At 51.2% G+C, this 23,628-nt stretch overlaps 1 protein-coding gene across 1 annotated transcript; it reads right to left on the bottom strand.

The window, feature by feature from the left end:
- Positions 1-772: 772 nt before the first annotated feature.
- On the bottom strand, positions 773-23,593 carry PTGS1 (prostaglandin-endoperoxide synthase 1). The gene is made up of 11 exons (XM_084799997.1): positions 23,290-23,593; positions 23,097-23,192; positions 16,303-16,419; positions 15,809-15,949; positions 15,470-15,613; positions 12,668-12,849; positions 12,492-12,575; positions 10,534-10,780; positions 8,147-8,433; positions 4,322-4,469; positions 773-2,030 (listed from the first exon to the last, which is right to left on the bottom strand). Exons 1-11 carry the CDS (start codon positions 23,294-23,296, stop codon positions 1,675-1,677), a joined length of 1,809 nt encoding a protein of 602 aa, XP_084656123.1. The 5' UTR covers positions 23,297-23,593; the 3' UTR covers positions 773-1,674.
- Between the last annotated feature and the right edge of the window lie 35 nt (positions 23,594-23,628).

Genomic DNA, 23,628 nt, shown 5'->3' with positions numbered 1-23,628 from the left:
GGCCATCCAGGACTATAAATCAGGTACTGGAGAGAGAGTGTATGTGAGAGAGAGAAAGAAATAGAGCCAGAAGCTGATAATAAGAGTCAGAAATGACATGCCGATGTGGATAGAGGAAATCTCACAGGGCCAAGATAAAGAAATACAGGCAATTAATGATGGCTAAGAAGCCGCATCAGTATATCCACTCACTGCCATGTCTCCAGCAGAGTACCCAGTGCACTAACAGCCCTTAGGGAAATAAGCACCAGTCATGAGCAAGTGAGAGTGCATAAAACAGAAGCTACCCCAAGCTTCTGATGTTGACCTTGGGGCAGAGCCAAACCAGAAAGAAGCTGGCTTCTAAGCCTGGTCCTGGGTCTTGTGGGACTGGCACGTCATTTGGCCATTCTGGAGTTCTGTTGAGGATTATGCCACCCACATCACACTGTCACAATGACAATAAAGTGAGAATTTAGGTGTGCAGAGTTAGCACAGAGTGGTGTGCTGCCCTTGGCTCTCCTGTCTCCTCCAGAAGAAGGTATCAATGTAATCAGCTAGCAGGAACTGGATGCTACATCTCTATGGTTTGGGAGTTAGATACTCTAGGTGAACAGGCCGGCAAAGGCAGACCATAGCCCAAAGTGAGAGGTGAAGCATCAAAGGTAAGGTGTGCATACAAAGGTAAGCTCCTGGGATGCCCTTGGCAAGTCTCATGCCCGAGCCTCTGGCACACCTGGCCTCATCATTGTTTATTTGCCAATGAGACTTAAAGAGATACGTAACAGGCAGCTTTAGAAAGAGAATTTTATTAGCTTCATGAGAAACAGCTGCCAACGGCAAAGATTTATATGGGGACAGAGCTGTGGTGGCTTCCAACCAATACTGTGGAAGATTCCACATGTTGCTGCCACATCTTTGGAAAGGGTCTAAGTGTGGCTCCCAGGAACATCACCTTACTTCCTTGCCCTTTGGTGTAGACACAGGCTTGGGCAAGGCAGTCCTTGTTGGACATTGGGTTCTTTTGTTCTGTGTCCATTTCACTGAACAGGAAAATGAACCAATTCCACATTCTAGACATTCAGGTAAGGACTGTTTTGGCCCATGTTATGGATCATTGGCCAGGAACAGGACTTTCTGAGTCACCAACCAGATAGTCAACATTCTGGGGAGGCCCCCAGATTATAGAAGGAAAATTAAGAACCCCTTTAACTTTCAAGGGATTTTTTTAAAGGAGCTCTACATTCTAAAGTTGGTTGATTGGTTGGTTGGTTAAGACAGGGTTTTACTATGTGCCGTGGCTGGCCTAGAACTCACTATGTAAACCAGGCTGGCCTCACACTTAGAGATCCAACTGCCTTTACCTCCAAAGTCTTGAGAGTAAGGTGTGTGCAACCACACCCTGCCCTATTATATAAAGTTGTAGGCCTATATTCCAAATCAACCAAAAACCTGACCTTCTGTGTTGCCAATGAGGAGCCAAGCCAAATAAAACCACTCCTAACTTTCTTACTTAACAGAGAATTCAGCATCCTCGAATGGCAAACCCACAAGACTCTAGACAAAGGTGAGGTCCAAAGTTCTAAATGTCAGTGGCAACTCCCACAATGCCAAGCCAGGAAGCCAGCATCGAAGACCATCTTGTCTACCTCAGGAGCAAAGCTCCTCCCTCAGGAAGGCTGCTTCCCTGCGCCCTCAGAGCTCAGAGGATGGTCTCTCTACAACCGACCCATCATCTCCAGGGTGGTCTGGCACACGGAAGGAAACATAGGGACAGGTCTTGGTGTTGAGGCAGATCAGCTTCTTCAGCGAGGCAGTATTGACGAGGTTGAAGCCCATGTCGCCACCGAATGTGCTGGGCTTCCAGTACTCTGGGGAACAGATGGGGTTCCCTAGAAGGCCCTTGAGGGAAAAGGGAGCCCCAATCTCTATCATGCTCTCCCCAAAGATGGAATTGGGCTGGCACTTTTCCAGGAGCAGCCCAGGGTAGAACTCCACAGCATCGATGTCACCGTACAGCTCCTCCAACTCAGCGGCCATCTCGTTCTCTCCTGCAGAGCGAAAAGCTACAGTCAGAGTCACTGTTTTGTTAAGGTCCACCCAGGGATGGAACCTTCTAGATTCAGTTTTTCTCTGGGGATGACAGGGACTTCAGAAGAACAATTTGGGTAACCTAGGTCCTAAAATTTGGCCTCCCTGGCTTTGGGGAATAGTCAGGAAAGAAAGAACAAAATAGGCCCTTCACTTTGGACTATATGGTGACAAAAGATGCTAGAGATCTAGATCTGTCCCCAAGCAGCATGTGACCTCAACCCACTCACCCCATTCTCTGGATTTAATTCTTGCGCCATCACAACATGGAGAAAACACCATGTCTTGATCCCCTCAAGTAAGATCCCAAGGCCATACCTATGCCCAGGTCCTGTTACTACCCTAGAGTCAAGTGTGTGTGTGTGTGTGTGTGTGTGTGTGTGTGCGCGCGCGTGCACACAGGTATTCAGAGCCAGTCTATTCTCTGCTCCTCGGAACCCTTTATCGTGAGAGACTGGAGTGTCATCGAGATTACTCTCCAGGACCACGGGGACCATCTAGTGATCCCAAGGATCTGTTCTATGCTATGACAACTGCATGTCCACAGATGGTGGCCAAAGACAGACAGGCATGGACTTCCCCATTTAGTTCTTCAATCCCATCCTCCTATGGGGTACAGGGCTTTGTCACAAGTGGAGACAAGAGGGCTCTGACTTGTCTGCCACCATCTGGGAAATTTTGGGGAAAGAGAGAGAAGGGAGGGTGAGAGAACTCTTTTAAGATCTATTTTATTTTTAAGTGTGTGTGTGTGTGTGTGTGTGTGTGTGTGTGTGTGTGTGTGTGTGTACATGTGAGTTAGCTGCTTATAGCAACCAGAGACATTGGATCCCCTGGAGCTAGAGTTAAAGGCAGTTGTGAGCTTCCCAAGATACGTGTTGGACTTGAGCCTGAACTCAAGAATGTTTGTGTGTGAGAGAGCATGTGTGTGAGTATGTATGTGTGTGTGTATGTGTGTGTACGCGAGTATGTCTGTAGGTGTGCATGAGTGTGTATGTGTGTGCATGCTTGTGTGAGAGAGTGTGCATGCAAGTGTGTGTTGCTTGGTTTCAGACCTGTGACAAGCCACTCGGGTGCCTACTTAACATATCAAAGGGGACTGGGACTCTATTCTCCCAGCATCTCTGGGTCCCAACCCACTACAAACACAAACGTTGAAAGCTGGCACATCCTGCCCCGAGCTCACGCTCTCGCTCTCTCTCTCTCTCTCTCTCTCTCTCTCTCTCTCTCTCTCTCTCTCTCTCTGTCTATCTCTCTGTCTGTCTCTCTCTCTCTCTCTCTCTGTCTCTCTCTGTCTCTCTCTGTCTCTCTCTGTCTCTCTCTCTCTGTCTGTCTGTCTCTCTGTCTGTCTCTCTGTCTGTCTCTCTCTCTCTCTCGTTCTCCCTCCCCCTCTCTCCCCCTCTCTGTGTCTCTGTCTTTCTCTGTCTCTCTCTCTGTCTCTGTCTCTCCCTGCCCCACCCCCACCCCATGTGTGTGCAAGCTCTCTTTCTTTCTCTTTTCCCCCCTTGCCTTGTCTGCATGGTGACTTCATTGACACCCCCCCCCCCCGTGATGTCAGTGAACCTGCTGAGAGCTGATGCCAGTAAACCTGTCTTTATACTTTAATTCTGCTTGAATTGGCTTATTTCATCAGTGGAGAGAAGCATTTTACATATATGTGTATCTTTGTGTGTGTGTGTGTGTGTGTGTGTGTGTGTGTGTGTGTGTGTGTGTGTGTGATATTTTTTGTTTTGTTTTGTTTTGTCAAGAGTGGTTAAGCCATGGGCCTCATGTATGCTGGGCAAGCTCTCTAACACTGAACCACACTGCGCCAACCAGATACTTTTATCATCTTTCTAAGTTAAGTACTTAGGAATCACTAGACAGGATACAACCCAAGCCTTCAGCATCTGAGACCCTAATCCATTGCTAACCTCCCTTTGCCACCTAGCACAAGCCCCTCACACCAGCACAGACAGGCGCCTCCTTTTCCACCCCTGTGCCTTTCTGCTGCCCCCCCCCCCCCCCCCGCTATCCCTGAAGTATTCCTCCCTCTATTTTCCATGTGAAAAATTCCTGTTTATCCTTCAAACCCACCTGGACGGTCATCATCTCTGGATGAGTGAGCTGCTGTCACACTCACTGTTTTCCGTTTCAATGCTCCCTTAGAATACAGCGCTGGCCACCTGCATTGTCCCCCCCTCTCCTTGTCATCTCCCTCACTTCCTGGACATGCCTCGAGGGCAGAGACTGTGTGGAGGAAGCAGCTGCCTACCTGTGAGCTCCTGGAAAGAGCTGTAAGGCTTCATGCCAAATCGTTTTCGGTACTCATTAAAGGGCTGCAGGCGCATCTCTCGGGACTCCTTGATGATATCCACGGCCACGTGCAGCACATGGTGGTCAAAGTTCCTACCCCCGCCAATCTGTAAGACATCCGCACACCGTCAGTCTGAGAGCCAGGCCAGACTCTTCTACCATCCTGTGTAAGGGCCTAAGAGAAGAACGCCAAGGCTCCAGTTCAGAGGACAGAGAGTGTGGTGCAACCCAGTGATGGTGATGCTGCCGCCTGGTTCCAGACCCTGCCCTGTCATTGTCACCCTGAAACCCACAGTGTCCCTGCTTCCTCAACACTGAAGTATGCAACGCTCCACTCTACTGTAGTAAGTCAAACTCCTTGAAGTCACACCAACAAGTAGTGCCCATCTTTATTGAAATGGGGAGGGGGGGAGTTGAGGTGAAAAAGAAGACGCCAGAGCCCAGGGGCTTGTTGGCCAGCATACCTAAGCTACGAGGCAAGCTCCAGGCCAAACAAGAGAGCCTGTCTGAAGAATGAGGTGAACAGCTACTGAGGAGTGACACCCACAGCTGACCCCCCCTCTCTCTCTCACACACACAGTACCCCACAAAAAGTCATAATAGTTAAGGGGCATCAGTTTAAAGGAAGCTCTCCACTTCTCCTGAAATAACCATGTTAATGCTTAAGAAGGAGATCTGTTTTAATAGAGCAAGTATAATTAAGCAGGAAAGAAAAACATAGCTGAATTGAAATCATACGGCTCAGAGCAAAGCAATTTTGGAACAGCAAGCAGAGAGAGGTTCCAACGCCAGCTCTACCCATTCCCAGCTGTGTGGCTGAAACTGTGCCCCACCCCCACCCCACCCAAGGATGCACTGGAGTCTAACCTGCAGCACCAGCAAATGTGACCGCACTTGAAAATATAACGGCCTCACCCTGTTGGGGCCTTAGCTTTACCTGCTTGCCATCACCTACAGGCAATTACGATCTGATATCGTTTAATGGAAAATTCCAGAAACAAACAATTCCTGGGGTTTAAATTGCATGCTATTCTGAGTAGTGTGATGAAATCTAATGAGGACTCTCTCAATCCTGCCCAGGATGTGAATCATCCTTCTGTCCAGCATATCCACACCGCACAAGCTCCCTGGCTTGTCAGTCACATGGCATCTGTTAGTTATCAGGTCAACTGTCATGATATCTGAGCGGCGTGCCCAGGTAGCCCTTATGCAGTAAACTATGACATATACCTGTGTCATCCATCTCATCCATGTCCTTACACAGACACAACCCACATCATCCCAACAAGGATGAGTATAGCACACCACTGAGAGAGAAAGATCACAGAATATATCTTATTACAGAAAACTGTTGTGAATATTCAATGTTACTGTTATTACCATGTCTCTCTCTGTACCTAATTTATAAGTTAAATTTCACCACAGTTTGCATGCCTGGGGAAAAATGAATATATGGTTAAGTACTCTACCATTTCAAACATACATTTGGGGGGGCCTTAGAATGTATTCCCTAGGGATAAGAGAACTGTATAAGTCTTCAAGGGTATACATAATAAATAGATAATAAATAAAGTCATGCTTGATGAGGGAAGATCCTAATCCCAAAAGTGATGCCTTGTTTATTACTGTTTGGAGTTTTGAGACAGGGTCTCATATAACCCAGGCTGGCCTGGACCACACCGTGGAGCTAGAACAACACTGAACTCCTGATCCTCCTACTGCCACCTCCAGAGTACTGGGATTACAGGACTGTGCCCAGCAGTCCCTTTTAAATGGTACTAGAGACTCAGACTAGTGACAAGGTGATGGAGGTAGACAGTTGAGTGGCACTTCCACAAGCCAAGAAATGCCACACTGGGAGCTCAGTGTGGAAGGCACGGGACAGATTTCTCCCTAGAGACCTCAGAGAGAGCGTGGTGGTGCTGCCACCTAACACTGGAGGACTAAGCCACCACTCCAAGCTCTTTGTTGGAAACCCCAACTAAGTTTGTATTTCCTCATATGCAAAAATGGGGAGGGCGGGAGCATCCAGCTGATATGGTTGTAGAAAAATAACAGAGTTAAAGGATGCAAATCAGTTGTCATAGTGCCAGTCGCATGGCAACATCCCCAGGCGTTGGCCACGCATGCTGATCACTAGAGAAAGGCCAGCTTTGTCCGGTCCCTGCTCCTTTTTAACTTCCTGAGACCAACACCTGGATCTTCTGACCAGCTCAAAACCCAGACTTTTCACGCACTTCACAGTCACCTAGCCTCCCTCACACAAAGCCAACTACCTCCTCCCACACCCGTGTCTCCACAGAGAGCAGAGGGACAACAGAAATCTGTCAACATACGAGGCTGGCAGCAAACGCTCCCTGCCATCAAACAAGGCTGAGGGGCAAGGACTGCAGGGAAGCAGAAGGTGGGAATGAGGGGTCCCGGGGGTGATCAAAGGGGAGCTTTCAGCTGCAGGGAAGCAGAGATTTCAGAGGGAGTTGGCTAGGGATCCCAAGAAAATGTGTTCATTTGCCAGGGCCACGACAGAGATGCCTTAACTAGGAGAAATGGATTCCTTCACAGTCTGAAGGGCAGAATGCCTGATGCTTGGTTCCTTCCAAAGCGGGTCTCTTTGACCTGTGGGTGGCCACCTTCTCCCTGTGTCTGCACGCGGTTCACTTCCTGGGCTAGTCTGTCTTATTCTCCTTGTCTTACAAGCACACTAATCATGTTGGATCAGGGCCCATCTCAATTTCCTATTTAGTCTTAACTGTCTCTTTAAAGATATCTCCAAATGTTATTCTGAGCTCTTGAGGGTTAGGACCATAGCATATTAATCTGGGGGAAAGACAATTCAGCTGATAGGAAATATAGGATTCAAAAAGCATTTCATACTTTCATGTATGCATATCCTAATAGGGCTCTCCTGTCCTTCAGACGCCGTGTCCTCTGGCCCTTTGTGCATGCTGTCTTCTCTGTCTAGAACACAGTCCCCTCCTATCACCAGACCCATCCTCTCCATGGGAAATGCCCGCCCATCTTTACCCTCTCTGCTTTGCTGTCACCCTACCACCCCCACAGAGTTGACAGAGCGTTGTGGCCTTCTGTACTATAGTCCTGTACTAACTTAGAATTCTGAAGACATTAGAAAGCACCTTTCACGGTTCCTTACATGCAACAAGTACCTGAACGCTGCTGGCTGTCATAGGACTGTTTCCCTTCTATGGTGTAAGTGCCAAAGACACAGGGTCCAAGAACTGCGTCAATCTTGTTCATCACCATATCCTAGACACCTGGAGTAATGCCTGTGCTATGAGTTGAGCCCAAAAGGTATCCCATAGATTTTGTATTTTAGGTACTTGTTTCCCCCCGAATTGTAGCACTCCTCAAAAAATGAAGCCAAGCTAAAGCAAATATGTTACTAGAAGCCAGCCTTTTGAGAGTTACAGTTCAGCCCCCTAGTTCCCATCACGTTGTCTCCTGCTCTGCTGTGATGTGACTAGCCTCTGCCTTGAGCCCTTGCTGCCACAGACAGGGTCACGCTGCCACAGCCTCCTCGCTGTGACAGACTGTAATCTCCCTGAGCCAAACCCTCCCTCCTTTAAGTGGCTTCTATCAGGTATCTGAGACATAGTAACATGAAATTAACTAATATACCCTGGTATTGTCACCCGTAGGAAAGAATCCATACGGGGATATTTGCAACCACCTGCAGAAGTGACACAGATAAGGAAAGTGGGGTTTGGAGCAGGTCTGCTGGATCCCAGAGCCCCATCCCTGATGACTCCGTCCCTCCGAAGCTTACCCGGCCAGCCCTCTGACGAGAGAAGGCGTCCACCAGTGCCTCAACACCATAGTCCACCAGCATGGAGGTGTTAAACAAAAACTGCTCATAGCTATACTCTTGTGAGCCCACTTTGAAGGAGTCGGGCATGAGTGGGTGCCAGTGATACAGATGGTTGAACTCAATGGCGATGCGATTGCGGTACTGGAACTGGGCTCGGAAGAGCAGCTCCGGGTCAAACTTGAGCTGCAGGAAATAGCCGCTCAAGTGCTGCACATATTCCTCAATGACTATTTTGATGGTTTCTCCTATGGGAGGAAGATAGGAGACGGGGTCAGCTGAGGTCAGTGCGTGGGAAATGGCCCAGCTCGTGAAGAGTGCGTGCTCTCATGCCCTTGCTGTTGTAGTGTTCACTTCTGCTTTGCGTCTTTGTAAGGGGATGTGAAAACAGAACTGTCCCAGCCTTGACTGAGGCACCCCAGACAAGGGCACTGCTGATCCTAAGAAAGGCCTTGGATACAGTCAAGGAGTAACACAAGAACTGGGTTCCAGGAGATAGAGAGAGATGGCTTAAGAGGTTAAGAGCACTGGTTGCTCTTCCTGGGGACCCAGGTTCAACTCCCAGCACCCACATAGTGGCTCCCTACCATCTATAACTCCAGTTCAAATGGATCCGATGCCTGTTTCTGGCTTTCATCGGCACCAGGCAAGCACATGGTGCACAAATATACATGAAACCGCTGAAATATATAAAATAAATTTTTAAAAAAGAATTATTTTTCCAACCCTGATGATGCAGCCTCCTTCCTACGGATCATGACAAGGGTCTGGTAGCACAAGCCTGTAAATCCAGAACTTGGCGGGAGAGAGGGCATTGGGGCAGGAAGGTTGCAAAGTTGATGCCGGGATGGCTTCAACAAAAAGACTTTGTCTCAAAAAGAAATTTTTTAAGCCAAGAAATTCTGAAAATATAAAAGCAAGGTGCTGCATTAATGAGGAATGTCATTTCACTGAAGCCCTCAGTGAGGGAGAAGGGCTTCAGAGAGGCCCTGACAGCTGGGAGCCCGGCCCTGGGCATTTGTTTAAATGTACTATACTCTTCATGTGTTGCTAAACATCAGAATTTCATGAGCAGAGGTCTTCCTTTAATCCCTTAGGAGCCAGCTATACACAAAGCAAACGGCCAACAAAGAAATACGTTGAGCATTCCAGGATAATATGAAAACCAGCCAGCTGGGCAGGTTTTTAAAAACTGGTATCAGGACCAATCAGCCAACAGACACACTGGATTTTTAGTAAACTAACCGGGAGCCATGGGATTTGGGCTTAGCTGACCTGGGCTCAAATCCTAGATTCTCAGTATGTAAGCATCAGAGCTTGCGTTGAGCCATAGTCTCCCCTAGGTCCACTTTTCTCACCTGTAAACTGCAGGCTCTATGAATGTCCATGCAGTTTCCATATGCCTGTGCATCAGGTCACGTGAGCAGTACACGACTGAGGCATTTATGCTGCTGGCATAGGACTGGCAACCTCAGCCGTGTTGACACCGGTTGGCCAGTGTGACCTTTGCTTATAGTGTCTTCACCAGCCAGGGTGCTGGGCAACCTCCAGCCACCCACCTGGCCTCTCTGGTGAAGGTCTGTGAGGTACACTACACTTCCGAAGAATCAGACTGACCACCCTTGGGCTATTCTTATCCTCAGTGCCTGACTCTCCCAGAAGCTAACGAATTAGCCTCTATAATTGGGACCAGCCATGCCCAGTTGTGCCCAGAGGTTGGTGACTCAGACAGAGCGTGGTCAGGACAGAGGTGTCAGGGTCCAAGCTTCCAGGCAGGAAACCATCTGACATTTTCGGCTAAGGACCCACCCCCGAAAGGAAACACAAAAATATCTTGTCCCTGAGTCACCTAGAATCTCCCAAACTCTACAAAAGCTGTAGAGAGGGAGAAATGGGTGGGGGCGGGGTATTCTGAGGGTGGGTTAGGCTGGGGTTTGATGCTGGTATGCTGAGGACCTCAATGCCAAACTGGGGATGCTGAGTACAACGGGGAAACTGAGTACAGCACAACGGAGAAACAAACTGGGATCTGAGGTGGCAAATCAAACGTACTCAGAGCCTTCCCCTTAGGACTCATAGCAAACCCTTCTATGAATGCATTCAGGATCTGAGGCCCGGGTCCTAAGGTCTCAGGCACCAGCGACTGTTTCTCCCATCCCCCTCCCGCCGCGCCTCCTCGCCCCCTCCCCACCCCACCCCCTCTTGCTTTTCACTCTTAATTTGCTTTTATTTTAATTTGTTTACCGGGTATGAGTGGCCAAACCTGGCTCGGGGCTCAGTCTGTGACTCCCCAGGTTCCAGGGTCTTACCCCACCCGCCTGCCTCTCTGCTTCTCAGGGTGTGCTCACCTATAAGGATGAGGCGAGTGGTCTGAAAGAGCTGCTCATCATCCCAGGTGGGGTGCTCCTCCTTCAACAGGTCGCACACTCGGTTGTGCTCCCGCAGCCAGATGGTGGAGATAAGCATCAGTCCCGGGAGCAGCCCGAACACCTCCTGGCCCACGACCATTTGCTTTGCCGGCGGGACACCCGGTGGGTAGCGCATCAACACCGGCGCCTGCTCCACGGAAGGTGGGTATACCTCTCCATCCAGCACCTGCGGGATGAGGCCGCCTGGCAACCTGGGGCCAGGCGGAGCAGCCCCAGCTGACTCCAGCCCTCCTCCAAGAGCCCTCTCAGTAGCTCTCCACATCCGGTTCCCGCGCTCCAGCTTTCCTACCTCAAGCCTGGTCCACCAGCCTGCTGCTCCCTAAGTGCCTGCCCGAAGCCAACTCTTGCCCTTAGACATCCTTTTGGGAACAGGGCAGTCAGCGCTTTCCTAGTCGCCCTCTGTTCTCAGCAGAAATCAGAAGCCTACGTACAACACGCCCCCTGCAGCGGTGCCAGGTTCTTGTCTGGAATCACCCATACAGTATCTCCCGTCCTCTCACCCAGACATTCTTTATGCATCGCTGGGTCTTCCTGCCTCCAAGCCTTCACCAGTGACCTTGACCCCCTTCTTGGCTTTCTCAGTTCCTTGGGAACTCTAACTTCCTGGGGAGCGGTCCCAGCCTCCAGGTCCTCTAATGATATCAAGTGACTGGTGGCAGTTATCACAAGAGTAACCAGGTAGGTTACATGTATCATTCTTGGCTCTGAAGATGCCCCAACAAATTTTTGCTCCATACTCCAGTATGGTAGCTGCTGACCCCTGATGGACTTGTGGCCTCTGAACACTCCAAATTTGACTAGACTGAAGACCTCTATTTCATTTAGTTTAGATTGTGCTTGATTTAATTTTAAATTTTCCTTTATAAGATTTATTTTTGTATGTATGTATGTATGTATGCCTTCTGTATGAGCATGCCCATAGAAGCCAGAAGAGGGCATCAGATCCCTTAGAGCTCTTAAAATAGTTGAGAGCCTCTATGTGGGTGCTAGAATTAAGCCCAGGTCCCCTGGGAGAGCACCAAGCACTCTTAACTGCTCAACCACTTCTCTAGCCCTTTAATTTTAAACTTTAAAGCTGATGTTCCAGCCATTGGGCATATGAGTCTACTTATTTAATTATAAATTTTATGAAACCTAGAGATAGAGAGCAGCTACCTCCAATGAAAACCTTTTAAACTCTTGTTAAATTTATTTATTTATATGTGTGGAGGCAAGAGGCCCCTGGTGCCAAAACAAACCTGTGGAGGTCAGGAGACAACTTGTGGGAATCAGTTCTCTCCTTTCCCTCAGGCTTGGTTGGGAAGTGCCTTGACCAGCTGAGCCATCTTACAGGCCCGAGGAACACGTGCTATTAAAATCCATCTTCTCTGTTTTCGCTTTTGTTAATGAGATCATTAGGAAATTTGAATTACACATGAGGCTCACATCACTGTTGGACAGCTCTGGTTTACACAAGAAACCTTGCTACAACCCGTATCCAGGCGGTGACCCCTGATGGGCCCATGCCTAAGATGACCACTGCTCTGTCACCTGTACAAGTTCCATTATGGTCACACACACACACACACACACACACACACACACACACAGTGGGACGCTAAGTAAATGAAAGCATCTCAGGAGGCCATGGGAGGCCAGGCCCCATCTTAGTCTGCTTTTGCCATCTTAGCTTCTCCCAGCCTTTCCTCTCTGTCCTCCTGGGCACCCCTTTCCTCTCTGTCCTCCTGGGCACCCCTTTCCTCTCTGTCCTCCTGGGCACCCCTTTTCTCTCTGTCTTCCTTCACTCTGGTTGTTCTCCAACTCCCCTACCCAGCCATCTTTGTAAGAAGGAAGGGGGGGGGGGGCTTCCCACTGTCCCATCCCCAAGCCAGCACTACCTGGTACTTGAGTTTCCCGTCCTTGAAGAGCCGCAGGTGATACTGACGTTCCAGATTATCTCCATAAATGTGGCCAAGGTCTACCTGAGGAACAAAGAAAGGTCCCCTCGGATCACCCGGATTCCGATGGCAGCCTGCACGCGGTACAGTACTCGAGGTTGCCCCTGCGCACTCACCCCGTGGCCCAAGGCCTTGGTGAAGCCAGGACCCATCTTCCCAGAGGTCTTGAAGAACTGGTGGGTGAAGTGTTGTGCGAAGAAGGCAAACATCATGTTGGTCCCCTGGGGGGCAGGAATGAACTTCCTTCTCAGCAGCAGTCGCTGGGCCAGAAGCTGAACATCGGGCAACTGTTTCTTCCCTGGTTGGGGAGGTAGGAAAGAGCAGTAGATACCTGGATCTTCCTCCTCCTGTCTTCCTGCCCTGGGGATCGCTGGGGCTCCCAGAAGTCCCCAGGCAAACTAGCCCAAGCAGGAAGAGCCGGAGCATCCTCCCCAAGGCCAACCCCCCCTCCCCACAGGTAGTCTGTACCCTGCTCTACCAAAAGGAAGACCTTGAAGTATCTGGCAAGGAAATGGCCTCTGGGGTTTGGAATTTCTTCTTAAATCCCCTGCAGGTGTACAGCTGTAATGGCAGCACTGGGGAGGCTGAGGCAAAAGCCAGGCTTGCCTGGCTTACACAGAGACGCTGACTCTCGAAGTCATTAACAGTGTGATGGCTCAGCAGGTAAAACTCCTGGCACAGAAACCTGATCACCTGAGCTCAAGCCCCCAAACCCACATAAAGGTGACAGGAAGAAAATCAACTCCACAAAGGTGTCTTTTGACCTACACAAACACACACACACACACACACACACACACACACACACGCATGCACACATACACTGTGACACATGCACACCCACACATATTAATAATTTCTTAATTTTAAATTAAAGAAAAACTCCATTAGAAAGTGAAAAGTGGAGCTGTGTAGTGTGCAGTGGCACACGGACGTAATCCCAGCACTCAGGAGAAGAGGCAGATAGAGCTCTGTGAGTTGAAGGCCACCCTGGTCTACATGAAGTTCCAGGCCACCCAGGGCTTCACAAGGAGATCCTTTCTCAAAAAGTAGGGGCGGGGCTAAGTGAAATAAGCCTAAATAAACTGTGGACAGTGTTGAAACTACAGCATGGTTCACCATCCCTTCCTCTAAACGCTTGTGTATACCGTCATCTTTCCTGTGATAAAAACAACAAAAGTTGGGGTCTAGGGAGATGGCTCAGTGGTTAAAAGTTAAAAGCACCGGCTGCTTCCCCAGAGGAGCTGGTTTGACCCCCATTCCCTGCATGGCAGCTCACAACTGCCTGTAACTCCAGTGCCAGGGGGTCTAATGCCCTTTTCTCACATGCACATAGTGCAAGAGATGCAGGCAAAACATTAACACACATAAAATAAAAATAAATCTATTTTAGGAATTAAATATCAGAGACCTCATTGCCCTGGAGCAAAATAACCTGTATTTACAACTGGCAGTGCCATTTGGAACGATGTGAACAGAGGTAAGCTATGTCGTCTATGAGCCTTCATCTATAGAACAGGACTATGGTATTTGGCACAGTGGACCCGAGGGCCAGCATGAGAGGATGTAAACACAACGGGGAACAAGTGTCTGCAAACTAGCAAGCTACACAGTAAATACTTTTGGTGTGAGGCTGTGTGGTCTTTCTCAGATCCGTGCTGTTTTGCTCTCCTAGCATGCACAAATGTGGCTGTGTCCCCGGTAAAACTTCAGTTGCAAAATCAACGGCTGCGATACACCTATTTTAAACAATGTCACCCTTCCTACAGTGAGATAAAGACAAGTCATCATGAAGCAGGAGTCTGCCAGGACATTACAAAGTAGAAGGCGTTCCTTAATTATGCCCACATCAGAGGAGCTGTTACCTACTGCCCTCACAGAAAAAAGCAACAGGAGTTCCTGTGGTCTAGTAAAGGTTTCCCTTCACCATACCACATGTTAAGTCCTGCATTGAAGACTTGGAGTCAATACATGTGGGTTGACATGGTCAACTGCACCCCTCAGGCAGGAATCAGCCCAGAAGAAAACAGAGGGAGCAATGTCTACTTTAGAATCATCATTGGGGAGGACTGATTCCTAAAGGGTTGGAAGGAGTCAGCTATCATCTCTGTGGCATTGGCCATACAAAGGGAATAGAAGCTAAACACGTGAATGAAAACCATCAGTGTAGCATCCTGGTGACAAAAGCAGGGACCTCAGTACACACTCAAGCTACAGAGGCTACAAAAAAACCACCACAAGGCTGTACAGGACTTGTGTCCAACAGCGACACCTTGTGGCAGCAACTGAGGCAACAGCAGCCCCAGCCTGTCCTTGTCTATGGTGAACATGGTTGGTTCTGAACTGGGTAACCATAAAGGTTAGTTTGGGGGTAGAGTGAGAAGTAGGCCCAGGGAGGGGCTAAATGGGTGTTGGGCAACTGAAGGGGGCAAAAAGTGATACTCTTTGTTTTCAACCTTCGTGGAGCCTGGGAAACTGCAGTGGTAAAGCATAAAGCTGTTAGGACTCAGACCATCGCACCCTGTTCCTTCTGTCTTCCATTTCAGCCTCAAGTGACAAATCAACAGAAACCCCATCGTCAGAAGACAAGGACAAAGTAGCCAGGTATCCTGTGGTACCATGGAAACCGCAGTCAGCCTCTGCCTCTGCCCCTCAAACAGCCCAGGTGTGCCTCAAACTTGAGATCCTCCTGCCTCAGTCCTAGGATTAACGTACCACCACATTAACGCATACAGGCAGCTCTGCTCTGACTCTGTCACCTCAGGCAAGACCCTCAGCTGCCTTTTCTGGCCTCTTCCCTGTCCTGCCTTACTCTACCTATGCCTTGCTCCATCTCTGAAATAGGTCAGCAATGGCTTTTCTGCCTGCCTTTGCCTAAAAAAGAGAAGAGAGCCCAGTTCCTTTTGTCAGCCCTTTACCTTTGGTCCCCATGGGTGTGGGGCAGTCTTTGGGGACGGAGGGCAGAACGCGAGTATAGTAGCTGACATTGGAGAAGGACTCCCAGCTGATGTAGTCGTGTGCTAGGTTGTAGGTTGGAGGGCTGGGGATAAGGTTGGACCGTACTGCAGAGCAAAAATAATGGTGACAGGCTGTTCCCATCCCAGGCACACCCCACGTACCTGCCTCCTCCTCCTGTGTGGGGGGAGGGGCCTTGTTTTGTCTGGCAATCATAATTTCTCCACCCACTGTTTTTTGTTTTTTGTTTTTTTATCGAATGCTAAATTCCCCAGGGTTAGAGGGGGCCGGCCCACGCCCACCTGTGAGCACCAGGCGCATGAGTACTTCTCGGATGAAGGTGGCATTCACAAACTTCCAGAACCACTGGCCGTGTGTCAGCAGGAAATGGGTGAACGAGGGGCTGGGCCGCAGGGAACTGCGCAGCCAGGTCCAGATCTCAGCTGCAGGGATGGTGGGAGCCGCTGAGTCCCTCCCTTCCGACAAGACCAGAGCTACCCATGGTGCGAGGATTAGGGACCAAGCAGGAAATCTAAAGGAAGCACCCTTAGGAGTGATGACACATGAAAGAACCAGGACCCAAAAATAGGACAGAGAACGGGGGGGGCATGGAGAAAAACTGCCACAGAGCGGGAGTGGACCAAGGGGCGAGCTCACAAGGAAGCCAGGTTTGTGCAGGACCAAAGCCGGACAGAGAGGAGAGAGTTGCCATGGCCAGAGAAGAAGGCAGGTGCGTTCGGGGTGTAGAGAAGAGGCAGGGGAGCAGGAGAGACGGGGGGCTGGAGGCCTAGCTCACGGATGGTACAGTTGGGGCCCGAGTAGCCCGTGCGAGTACAGTCACACTGGTAGTGGTCGAGGCCGAAGCGGACACAGACACCTTGGTTCTGACACGGATAGTAACAACAGGGGTTGACTGTGGGTGAGAAACAGACATTAGAGACACCCTCAGGTAGCCTCCCGACCCCGCCCCCCAACCCCTGGAGAAAGGGCTCGGAGGCAGCTCTCTTCTAAATGACCTCTGGGCTCCTTCCCACCCCACCCCCACCCCTCCCCTGCACCTTAGACGTAAACCCCACCCCCTGCCTCGCCCACGCAGGGAGGTCAGGAGAAAACTCTCACTCTCTCCCTGCTGCTGTCACTAAAGGGGTCAGGGGCTGAGCCAAGCTGACGGTGCTGTCTCGCCAGGCCACACCTGATAAGACAGTGTGCTGAGGGGCTCTGAGAGCTTCACTTCCTGCCTGGTCAGAGCCTGCAGGCAAGGGAGTGTGTGTGAGTTTCAGAAAGGAGATTGAGTCGGGGTGCAGGGTGAGCCCCCATGCTGTGAGCACCTAGATACTAGGAAAACAGGCTCTGCCACTAGCCTTCCATTTCTGCAGAAGGGAGCAGACACCAGGTTCCATCGTGGCCGTTTTTGCAGATGGGGAAACAGAGGCCAGAAAAGGTCACTAGGAAATGGTCATATCAGGGCCAACTGTCTGTCTCTTCACTTCCTTTCCACCCCTCCGCGAAAGACCCAGCAATCAATTCCAGGAATGAGGTTCTTCAGAATCAGGAATAATGTACAAGTGGCAGAGAGAGGGAGGGACCCCAAGATCTCAGCTGCCCTGAAAAGCCCAGACCTGACCGAAGTGAAGATGGGGGTCTATATTTTAAGAGGAAGTCGATAATTATCTTGAGGAAGTCAAGCGCAGAGAAAACACAAGAAGCCTGCCTGGGAAGAAATCTCCTGAGACAGTGATGGTTCATGAACTCTGCATCCACCTTCCTTCCTCTCTACTCTCGCCTCACCTCATAGAACCCCAACAAGAAAGCCCCTCCCTGTGTCCAAGTCCCACCTTTCTGACTGCCGCCCTCCTTCTCTATCTCTGTGGCCTCAGTAACTCTTCAGCAATCAAATTCAACAGTCACTCAATTCACCCAGCCTCTCCCTCACACACTGCTCAGCTGGGGAAACTGAGGCTCAGGGAGAGAGAGAGAGGCCTAGCCAAAAACAGAGCCAAGCCTGGCAGACCCAGGACTCCTGGCAGGAGGGGCTTTCCTACGGCTTTCCCAGAAATGCCAAGATTCTGTCTGTGAACAATGCTCTCTCTACGCACAGAGCCAAAAGCACGGGGAGGGGCCGGGGAGCGGGCCCTTTGACACTGTGTGTGAGTGATAATTAGAGGCCGGGAGAGTGGTAGAAAGTCACAGTACCCCAGGAACTGACCAGTCATCAAAGAAGCCAGCCTCCGAAGGCCCAGCCTGCAGCCAGAGCCTGGCCCTGCAGCCTGCGTCCTCACCTCCCAGCAGAGGCCCACTTCAGCAATGCAGCACCCTCCCACCTCCAGAGGCCCCAAGAGCCACCATCACCACAAGCATACAGGCAGAAATCATACGGGAAGGGGGGGAGGGGCGCCGGGCAAATAGTTTTGCTTGAACCCTGGTGACTTTGAACAACCCCCACAATGACATGTTTGTGATCGCTAGCAGAAGTTTAGAACAGAGAGGCCAAGGGGAAGAAGGCTGGACAGAAGAAAGGCCTTATCAAGCTGCCCCAGGCAGACCTGGCAAGCAAGACCCAGGCATGAGAGCTGGCAGGACCCCAACCCTCCATAGTCCCGAATGCCTCCCAGCTACTCACAGTCTCAGAAAGGTCAAAGGGGCCTGGATCCACTTTCAGCCTGCCAGGCCTGGGACTCGGCTGATCACAGGTGCCATGAACCTAGCCCCCAGCTCTAGCCTGCAGCTCTCTCACACCAGCGAAACACTCTTACTAGTCCATCTGCCTACTTCTTCCTCTGCAGGGCTCTTACGAGGTCCTGAAGTTCAAAGCAGCTGCAGCAGCCCTCCCTCATCCCGGACCCTTACCTAGACTCTGTTTTTCCTTCACACATCTTCCATCCCTGCCAGGAATCCTGCTGAGCCCCTGCCCAAGGCTCCCCAAGTCCCTCCTCTTAACTCCATTCTCTCCTGCTGTCTCTGCTCCACCGGGAGGGAAGGCCACACCTTCCCAGACAGCCATCTTCACTTTGGGCTAGGCTCGCACCGGCTTGGCCCAAGGGCTTTCAGGGAACCACTGGTGGCTGAAGCTTAACAACCGCGTGTGTGTGTGTGTGTGTGTGTGTGTGTGTGTGTGTGTGTGTGTGTGCGCGCGCGTGCGTGTAACTAATAAAGCGGCAGTGATGACACTAGCCCTTCCCGGCTGGCCAGAGAGATGCTTTCATCTTCCCAGCAGCCCCCTGAGGCTGGCTGCCAAAACCTCCTGATGTCACCAGGCCAGAGACTGCTGCCCCACTGTGCCCCGCCCCAAGCCAAAAGAGGGCCCTCCCTCCCAACCAGAGCAGCTCTCCCTCCTTCCTCCCAACTCTCTTTCCATAAACACCAGCTGCCCCAGGACAGGAAAAAAGGCCAGCCTCTTGGGCAGGAACCACAGCCACAGGAGCTCCAGGGTATGAAAGTGTGAGGGACAGGAGACCACCGGGTGGCCATGCTGGCTGTGGCAGCAGGGATGAGGAAACCACGACTGTCACTGACCTCACATCCCCAGGGTGTATTTGTCTTCCAACACCCAGCAGGAAGGCAGACAGAAGAGCCTCCCACTAGAGCCTCCCACTACGCAATGAGGAACTCCAGGTTCAGAGACAGCAAGAGACTTATACTCAAGGCCTGAATTTGAGCCTCCTTCTCTCTCCCTGTCTGACTCCTCCTGAGATGTCTGGGACTGCATTTAGGGGGAGGATGCCGGAGGACTCAGCAGTCACACTGATCCAAAGGCTAAGAATGTTGCTGTTTCTTTAAGGTGAACTTTGCAAAGCCCAAGTCACTGTGAGAGCCTGCTGTCAGCCACCTCCTGCCATAACCAGACCTCCAGCTAGTCAACAGGAAGGTTGTCCTTTCAGACTGACTTCACCCCTGCATGAACCCCATGCCAACCCACTCCTCTGCCCAGCAGAGGGGCCCTCCCCACAGAGACCACCCGTCTTTCTTGATGGAATTGAGCCATCAGGGGCTGAAGAAATGGCTCAGAGGTCTCCCAAAGGTCCTGAGTTCAATTCCCAGCAACTACATGGTGGGTGGCTGGCGACCATCTGTAATGAGATCTGGTGCCCTCTTCTGGCATGCAGGCGTACATGCAGGCAAAACACTGTATACATAATAAATAAATAAATTTTAAAAATAAAAAAAAATTTAAAGGAACTATCAGAGGAGAGGATTGGGAGGTGCAGGCACCCAGTCTAATTTGCTTCAGTGACCCACACTCAAGCACCAGTCAGCCACCGTGGAAAAATAGAGGAAAGACTCAGCAACAATGAGGCCCTTGGCTGTATCCATGCACAAGTGCCTTCCATCTTTAGGGCATTGGTTTCCTGTCTCCCTCATAAGTTGGTAGAGCGGGTATCTCAAAGGTACTCCTGGCCTGTCTGTACTGTAAAGAGAGCCAAGCTGTTCCTCCAGGCTTTCCCCATAATTCCCTTGCCCTCAGCACAGAACTCTGCAACTGTTCTCACCCACAAAACACTATAGACAGCCACTGTGCCTGCAAAACACATGGACCTGAGGGCCAAAGCAGCCAAGCTGCACTCACACAGATAACCCCCAACCTGGATTTCCCGGCTCTAAAATCCGCCCATGGATTTGAATAAGATGTCCTCCAGCCCAAACGTTGGGGATCTGGACTCACAGCCAAGCAGGGCAGGGAACAGGTACAGCCGAGGACACCGAGTCCTCCAGGATGTGGCCGCAGCATCGGGCAGAAGCGGCAGCAGCCAAACCCCCCTAAGAATAATATTTACAGAAGCACCAAGGGGGTTGGCATCAAAGAGGAAAGCAAGCCCGAGTAGCCAGGCCTGGGTCCTCCCCAACACCATGCCTGTAGGCAGATCCAGGCCAGACACCTCCATGGCAGGCCCAAGCAGCAGCCTGTAGCAGGAAAGGAAGGTCCCTCTAGGTGTACAAATCTAGCTGGGGCTAGAGATAGGAGCAGTCAAGGAAGACAGAGAGAGGCTTTGGTGTGTACTCAAGTCTCACGCCACATGCAGGAGTCAGCCTGGCCTCTGGCTTCTAAGCCTGGCTCATAGCTCTACTCGCCAGGTCATGCCCTCTCCCTAGCTGGGCATGGCTAGCTAGGGCACACAAATGGGTCAGGCATGATGGCAAATGCCCTTAATCCCAGCACTAGGGAGAAAGAGGCAAGTGGATCTCTGTGAGTTCAAGGCCAGCTGTTCTATATAGTGAGTTCCAGGACAGGCAGGGCTACACAGAGAAACTCTGTTACATACAGAGAGAGAGAGAGAGAGAGAGAGAGAGAGAGAGAGAGAGAGAGGAGAGAGAGAGAGAGAGAAAGAAGAAGAAGAAGAAGAAAAAGAAGAAGAAGAAGAACAAGAAGAAGAAGAAGAAGAAGAAGAAGAAGAAGAAGAAGAAGAAGAAGAAGAAGAAGAGAAGACAAGCATCTGAACACTGTGGGTCCCCAGCACAGTCTTGAGCTCGATAGGCTGCCATGTCACCCTCCATCAGGAGGCAGAAGCCATCTTCCTTCAAAGCAGCCTTCAGTTTTGGGTTACAAGCAGTTTGGGCCCCAATTTACTACAGACCCAGAAGCAGGCACCCACCTGCCTGCCCTGTCCTTAGTCTTTGCAAGAGCATCCCGACAGGCTTTTTAGCCTCCAGGATCACCCCCAAACTCATCTGCCCCTTCTCTTTCTCACATTCCAGGTGACCCTGTATTCATAAGCCCTGCTATCCAACACCTGCCTGTTGTGCTACTCCCCACTGCACCTCAGCTCGGGACACTGCCTCCTACAAGAAGAGCCCCACGGGACTCCAGCAGAAAGTCAGACTGTCTCCCACCACCTTCAAGATCTAGTTGACATAAATAACACCTCCTCCAAGAAGTCCACACGCCTCCCCTCCCCCAGCCCCCAGATTCCTCACACAGGGCCAGACATCCTTAAGCCATGGCCCTCACCACCCTATGTAGCAATCTGCTGGCGTCTGTCTGTCCCCACCGTCAGACTGTGAACTTGGGTGTCACCATGCTCCAGCCAAAGGCTGGCATGGAAGCCCTTGGAAAGCAGAAGATAAAAAGTCCACTACAGCACATGCAATATGAATATAAGCAGAAGAGGCACCATGGTTCCGACCATGTGCAGCTCGACCACCAGGGCATTCCCACTCCTTGGGTAAAACGAGGGACACCATGCCAAACCCAGGGCCCAGAAAGGATGAACTTGAACACGGTGGATTTCCTAGCAGAGCCTTGCCCTCCAAGATGAACTCTACCCCTCCCCCATAAGAGTCACAGCAAGGAAGGCAGGTGAGTGAACACCAGGTCCTCGAGGGCCCAGATGGGGTTGGTTGGGTCACATGATAGCTGGACCCATCCTTAAACTGGAAGCACAGGTCAATGGCCTGCCTTGGCTCTACCACCAGCTCACTGTCTCCAACAAGTGGCCCCACTTCCTCGGCCTCTCAAAGTTCTGTTCTATTAAATGGGTCTAACACATCCCTCCCTCAAGGCTGCTGTGAGTGAAAAAAAAAAAAAAAAGCAGCCCACAGTGGATCTTGGTAAGCTGTCGGTGCTGAATCAGAAATGCTTCCCTTCCAAAACCCAGGCTTTTGCTAAACAGTCTTTATGCTAGCATAGGTCTCCCCAATTCTTCTCACTCAAACCCCCTCCTCCAGGAAGCCTGCTGTGATTCTCAGACATTCCGATGTAGCTCTTCTGTCCCCTGAGCCCCAAGTCCCTGCAGCATCCAGGAACAAGCCAGGACGACTCCCACTCCCTCATCGCCCACCGCCAACCTTTCTTGGTCCCATTTTACAGATGGGCATCCAGACTGCAAAGAGGGGAAAGAACAGCGCCGGGGGGGGGGGGGGTTGAGGAAGAGGGATGGGTGGCTAAATTCCTTTTCTTTCCTGGAACCTGGTTTTCCCCCATCACACTCCTGATGAAACCAGAAGGGTCTCGGGAACCATTGCAGGTATTGGGAGTGTCTGGATTAAGCTAGTCCTGAGTTCAAATCCTGAGCCCACCGCGCATTATGTGACTTGGGGGTGTTATCTCACCCTGCTGAGCCTCAGTTTCCTTCTCAGTGTGTGTCCACCACCCCTATTCCCAGATTAGCTTGTGCCCCACAGTCTCTACCTTTGGGGGGGGAAGAGGACGAGGGGAGGGGGCGCGGGGCGGAAGGTTGAGCCGCAGGATCGGCTCCACAAAAGTTAGAGGCTAAAGAAAAGGAACTCGCTTTCCAGCCTGCCTTCCCCTTGGCGCCTGCTGCTTCCTCCCCTAAGAAGCCCCCACAGGAAACCGCTGGGTTCTGGGGGACAGGGGTATAGAGGCTGCTTGGAAAGCCGGAGACAAGAACAGGTGGGAAGTTAAAGAACCCGATCCTGCTCGCGTTGCTGGCTCCGGAGCTGGTCGTCTGTGTGTCAGAGAGACCGCAGGTAGGCCCTAAGCAGGCCACACCCCTGGAGTTCTCCAGGGAGCCTTTATCTCATAAACTCAACACCCTACTCCCGGCACTACAGCACTACGAACAGAAAGAGGAAGCAGAGCCCTCTGGAAGACGGAGATGGACCAAGCCCACGGAGTAGGACCAGCGAGCCACCTACCCTGTGAGGGCACCCCAGGATCGGCGAGCAGAACCGGGGGCTGCGGTGGCAGCAGCAAGAGCAGCAGCAGCGGGAACTGGAGCGAGAGACTCCTTCCTGCAGAGAAGAAAGACAAGTTGAGCCTGGCGTTCAAGGCTCCGCCTGCAGGCCACCGGGTTCCGGGTCGCGTCGGGGCACTGGGGTCTGGACTCACGGCTCATGGCTCTGAGGGATGATGGACGTGAACAGCCAACAGCCGGCTCCTTGGCTCCTCGGGTGCAACTCCAGCACTGCCCCTGCAAGGACGGGTCCCCTCCCACGGCTCCACCCCCACTCCTCCCTCTAGTTGTCACCTCGACACCCGACCGCCTGCCGACTTCTTCCGCTCCAGCCTTGACCAAGTGTTTTATTAATTACTGCGTGGGGGCCGTTAAGCCTCCACTCAGGATCCTTGAAGTGAACGAGCTTTTTAAAGTCTCAGAAATGCATCCATTTGGTATACAGTAAACTGAGGCTCGCTGAGGATGGGCGTAGGGACAGAACAAATGCTGGA

The sequence above is a fragment of the Acomys minous genome (genome assembly GCF_964271855.1).
Source record: "Acomys minous genome assembly, chromosome: 10".
Classification (NCBI taxonomy): domain Eukaryota; kingdom Metazoa; phylum Chordata; class Mammalia; order Rodentia; family Muridae; genus Acomys; species Acomys minous.
This window is presented reverse-complemented; position numbering and strand designations above follow the sequence as displayed.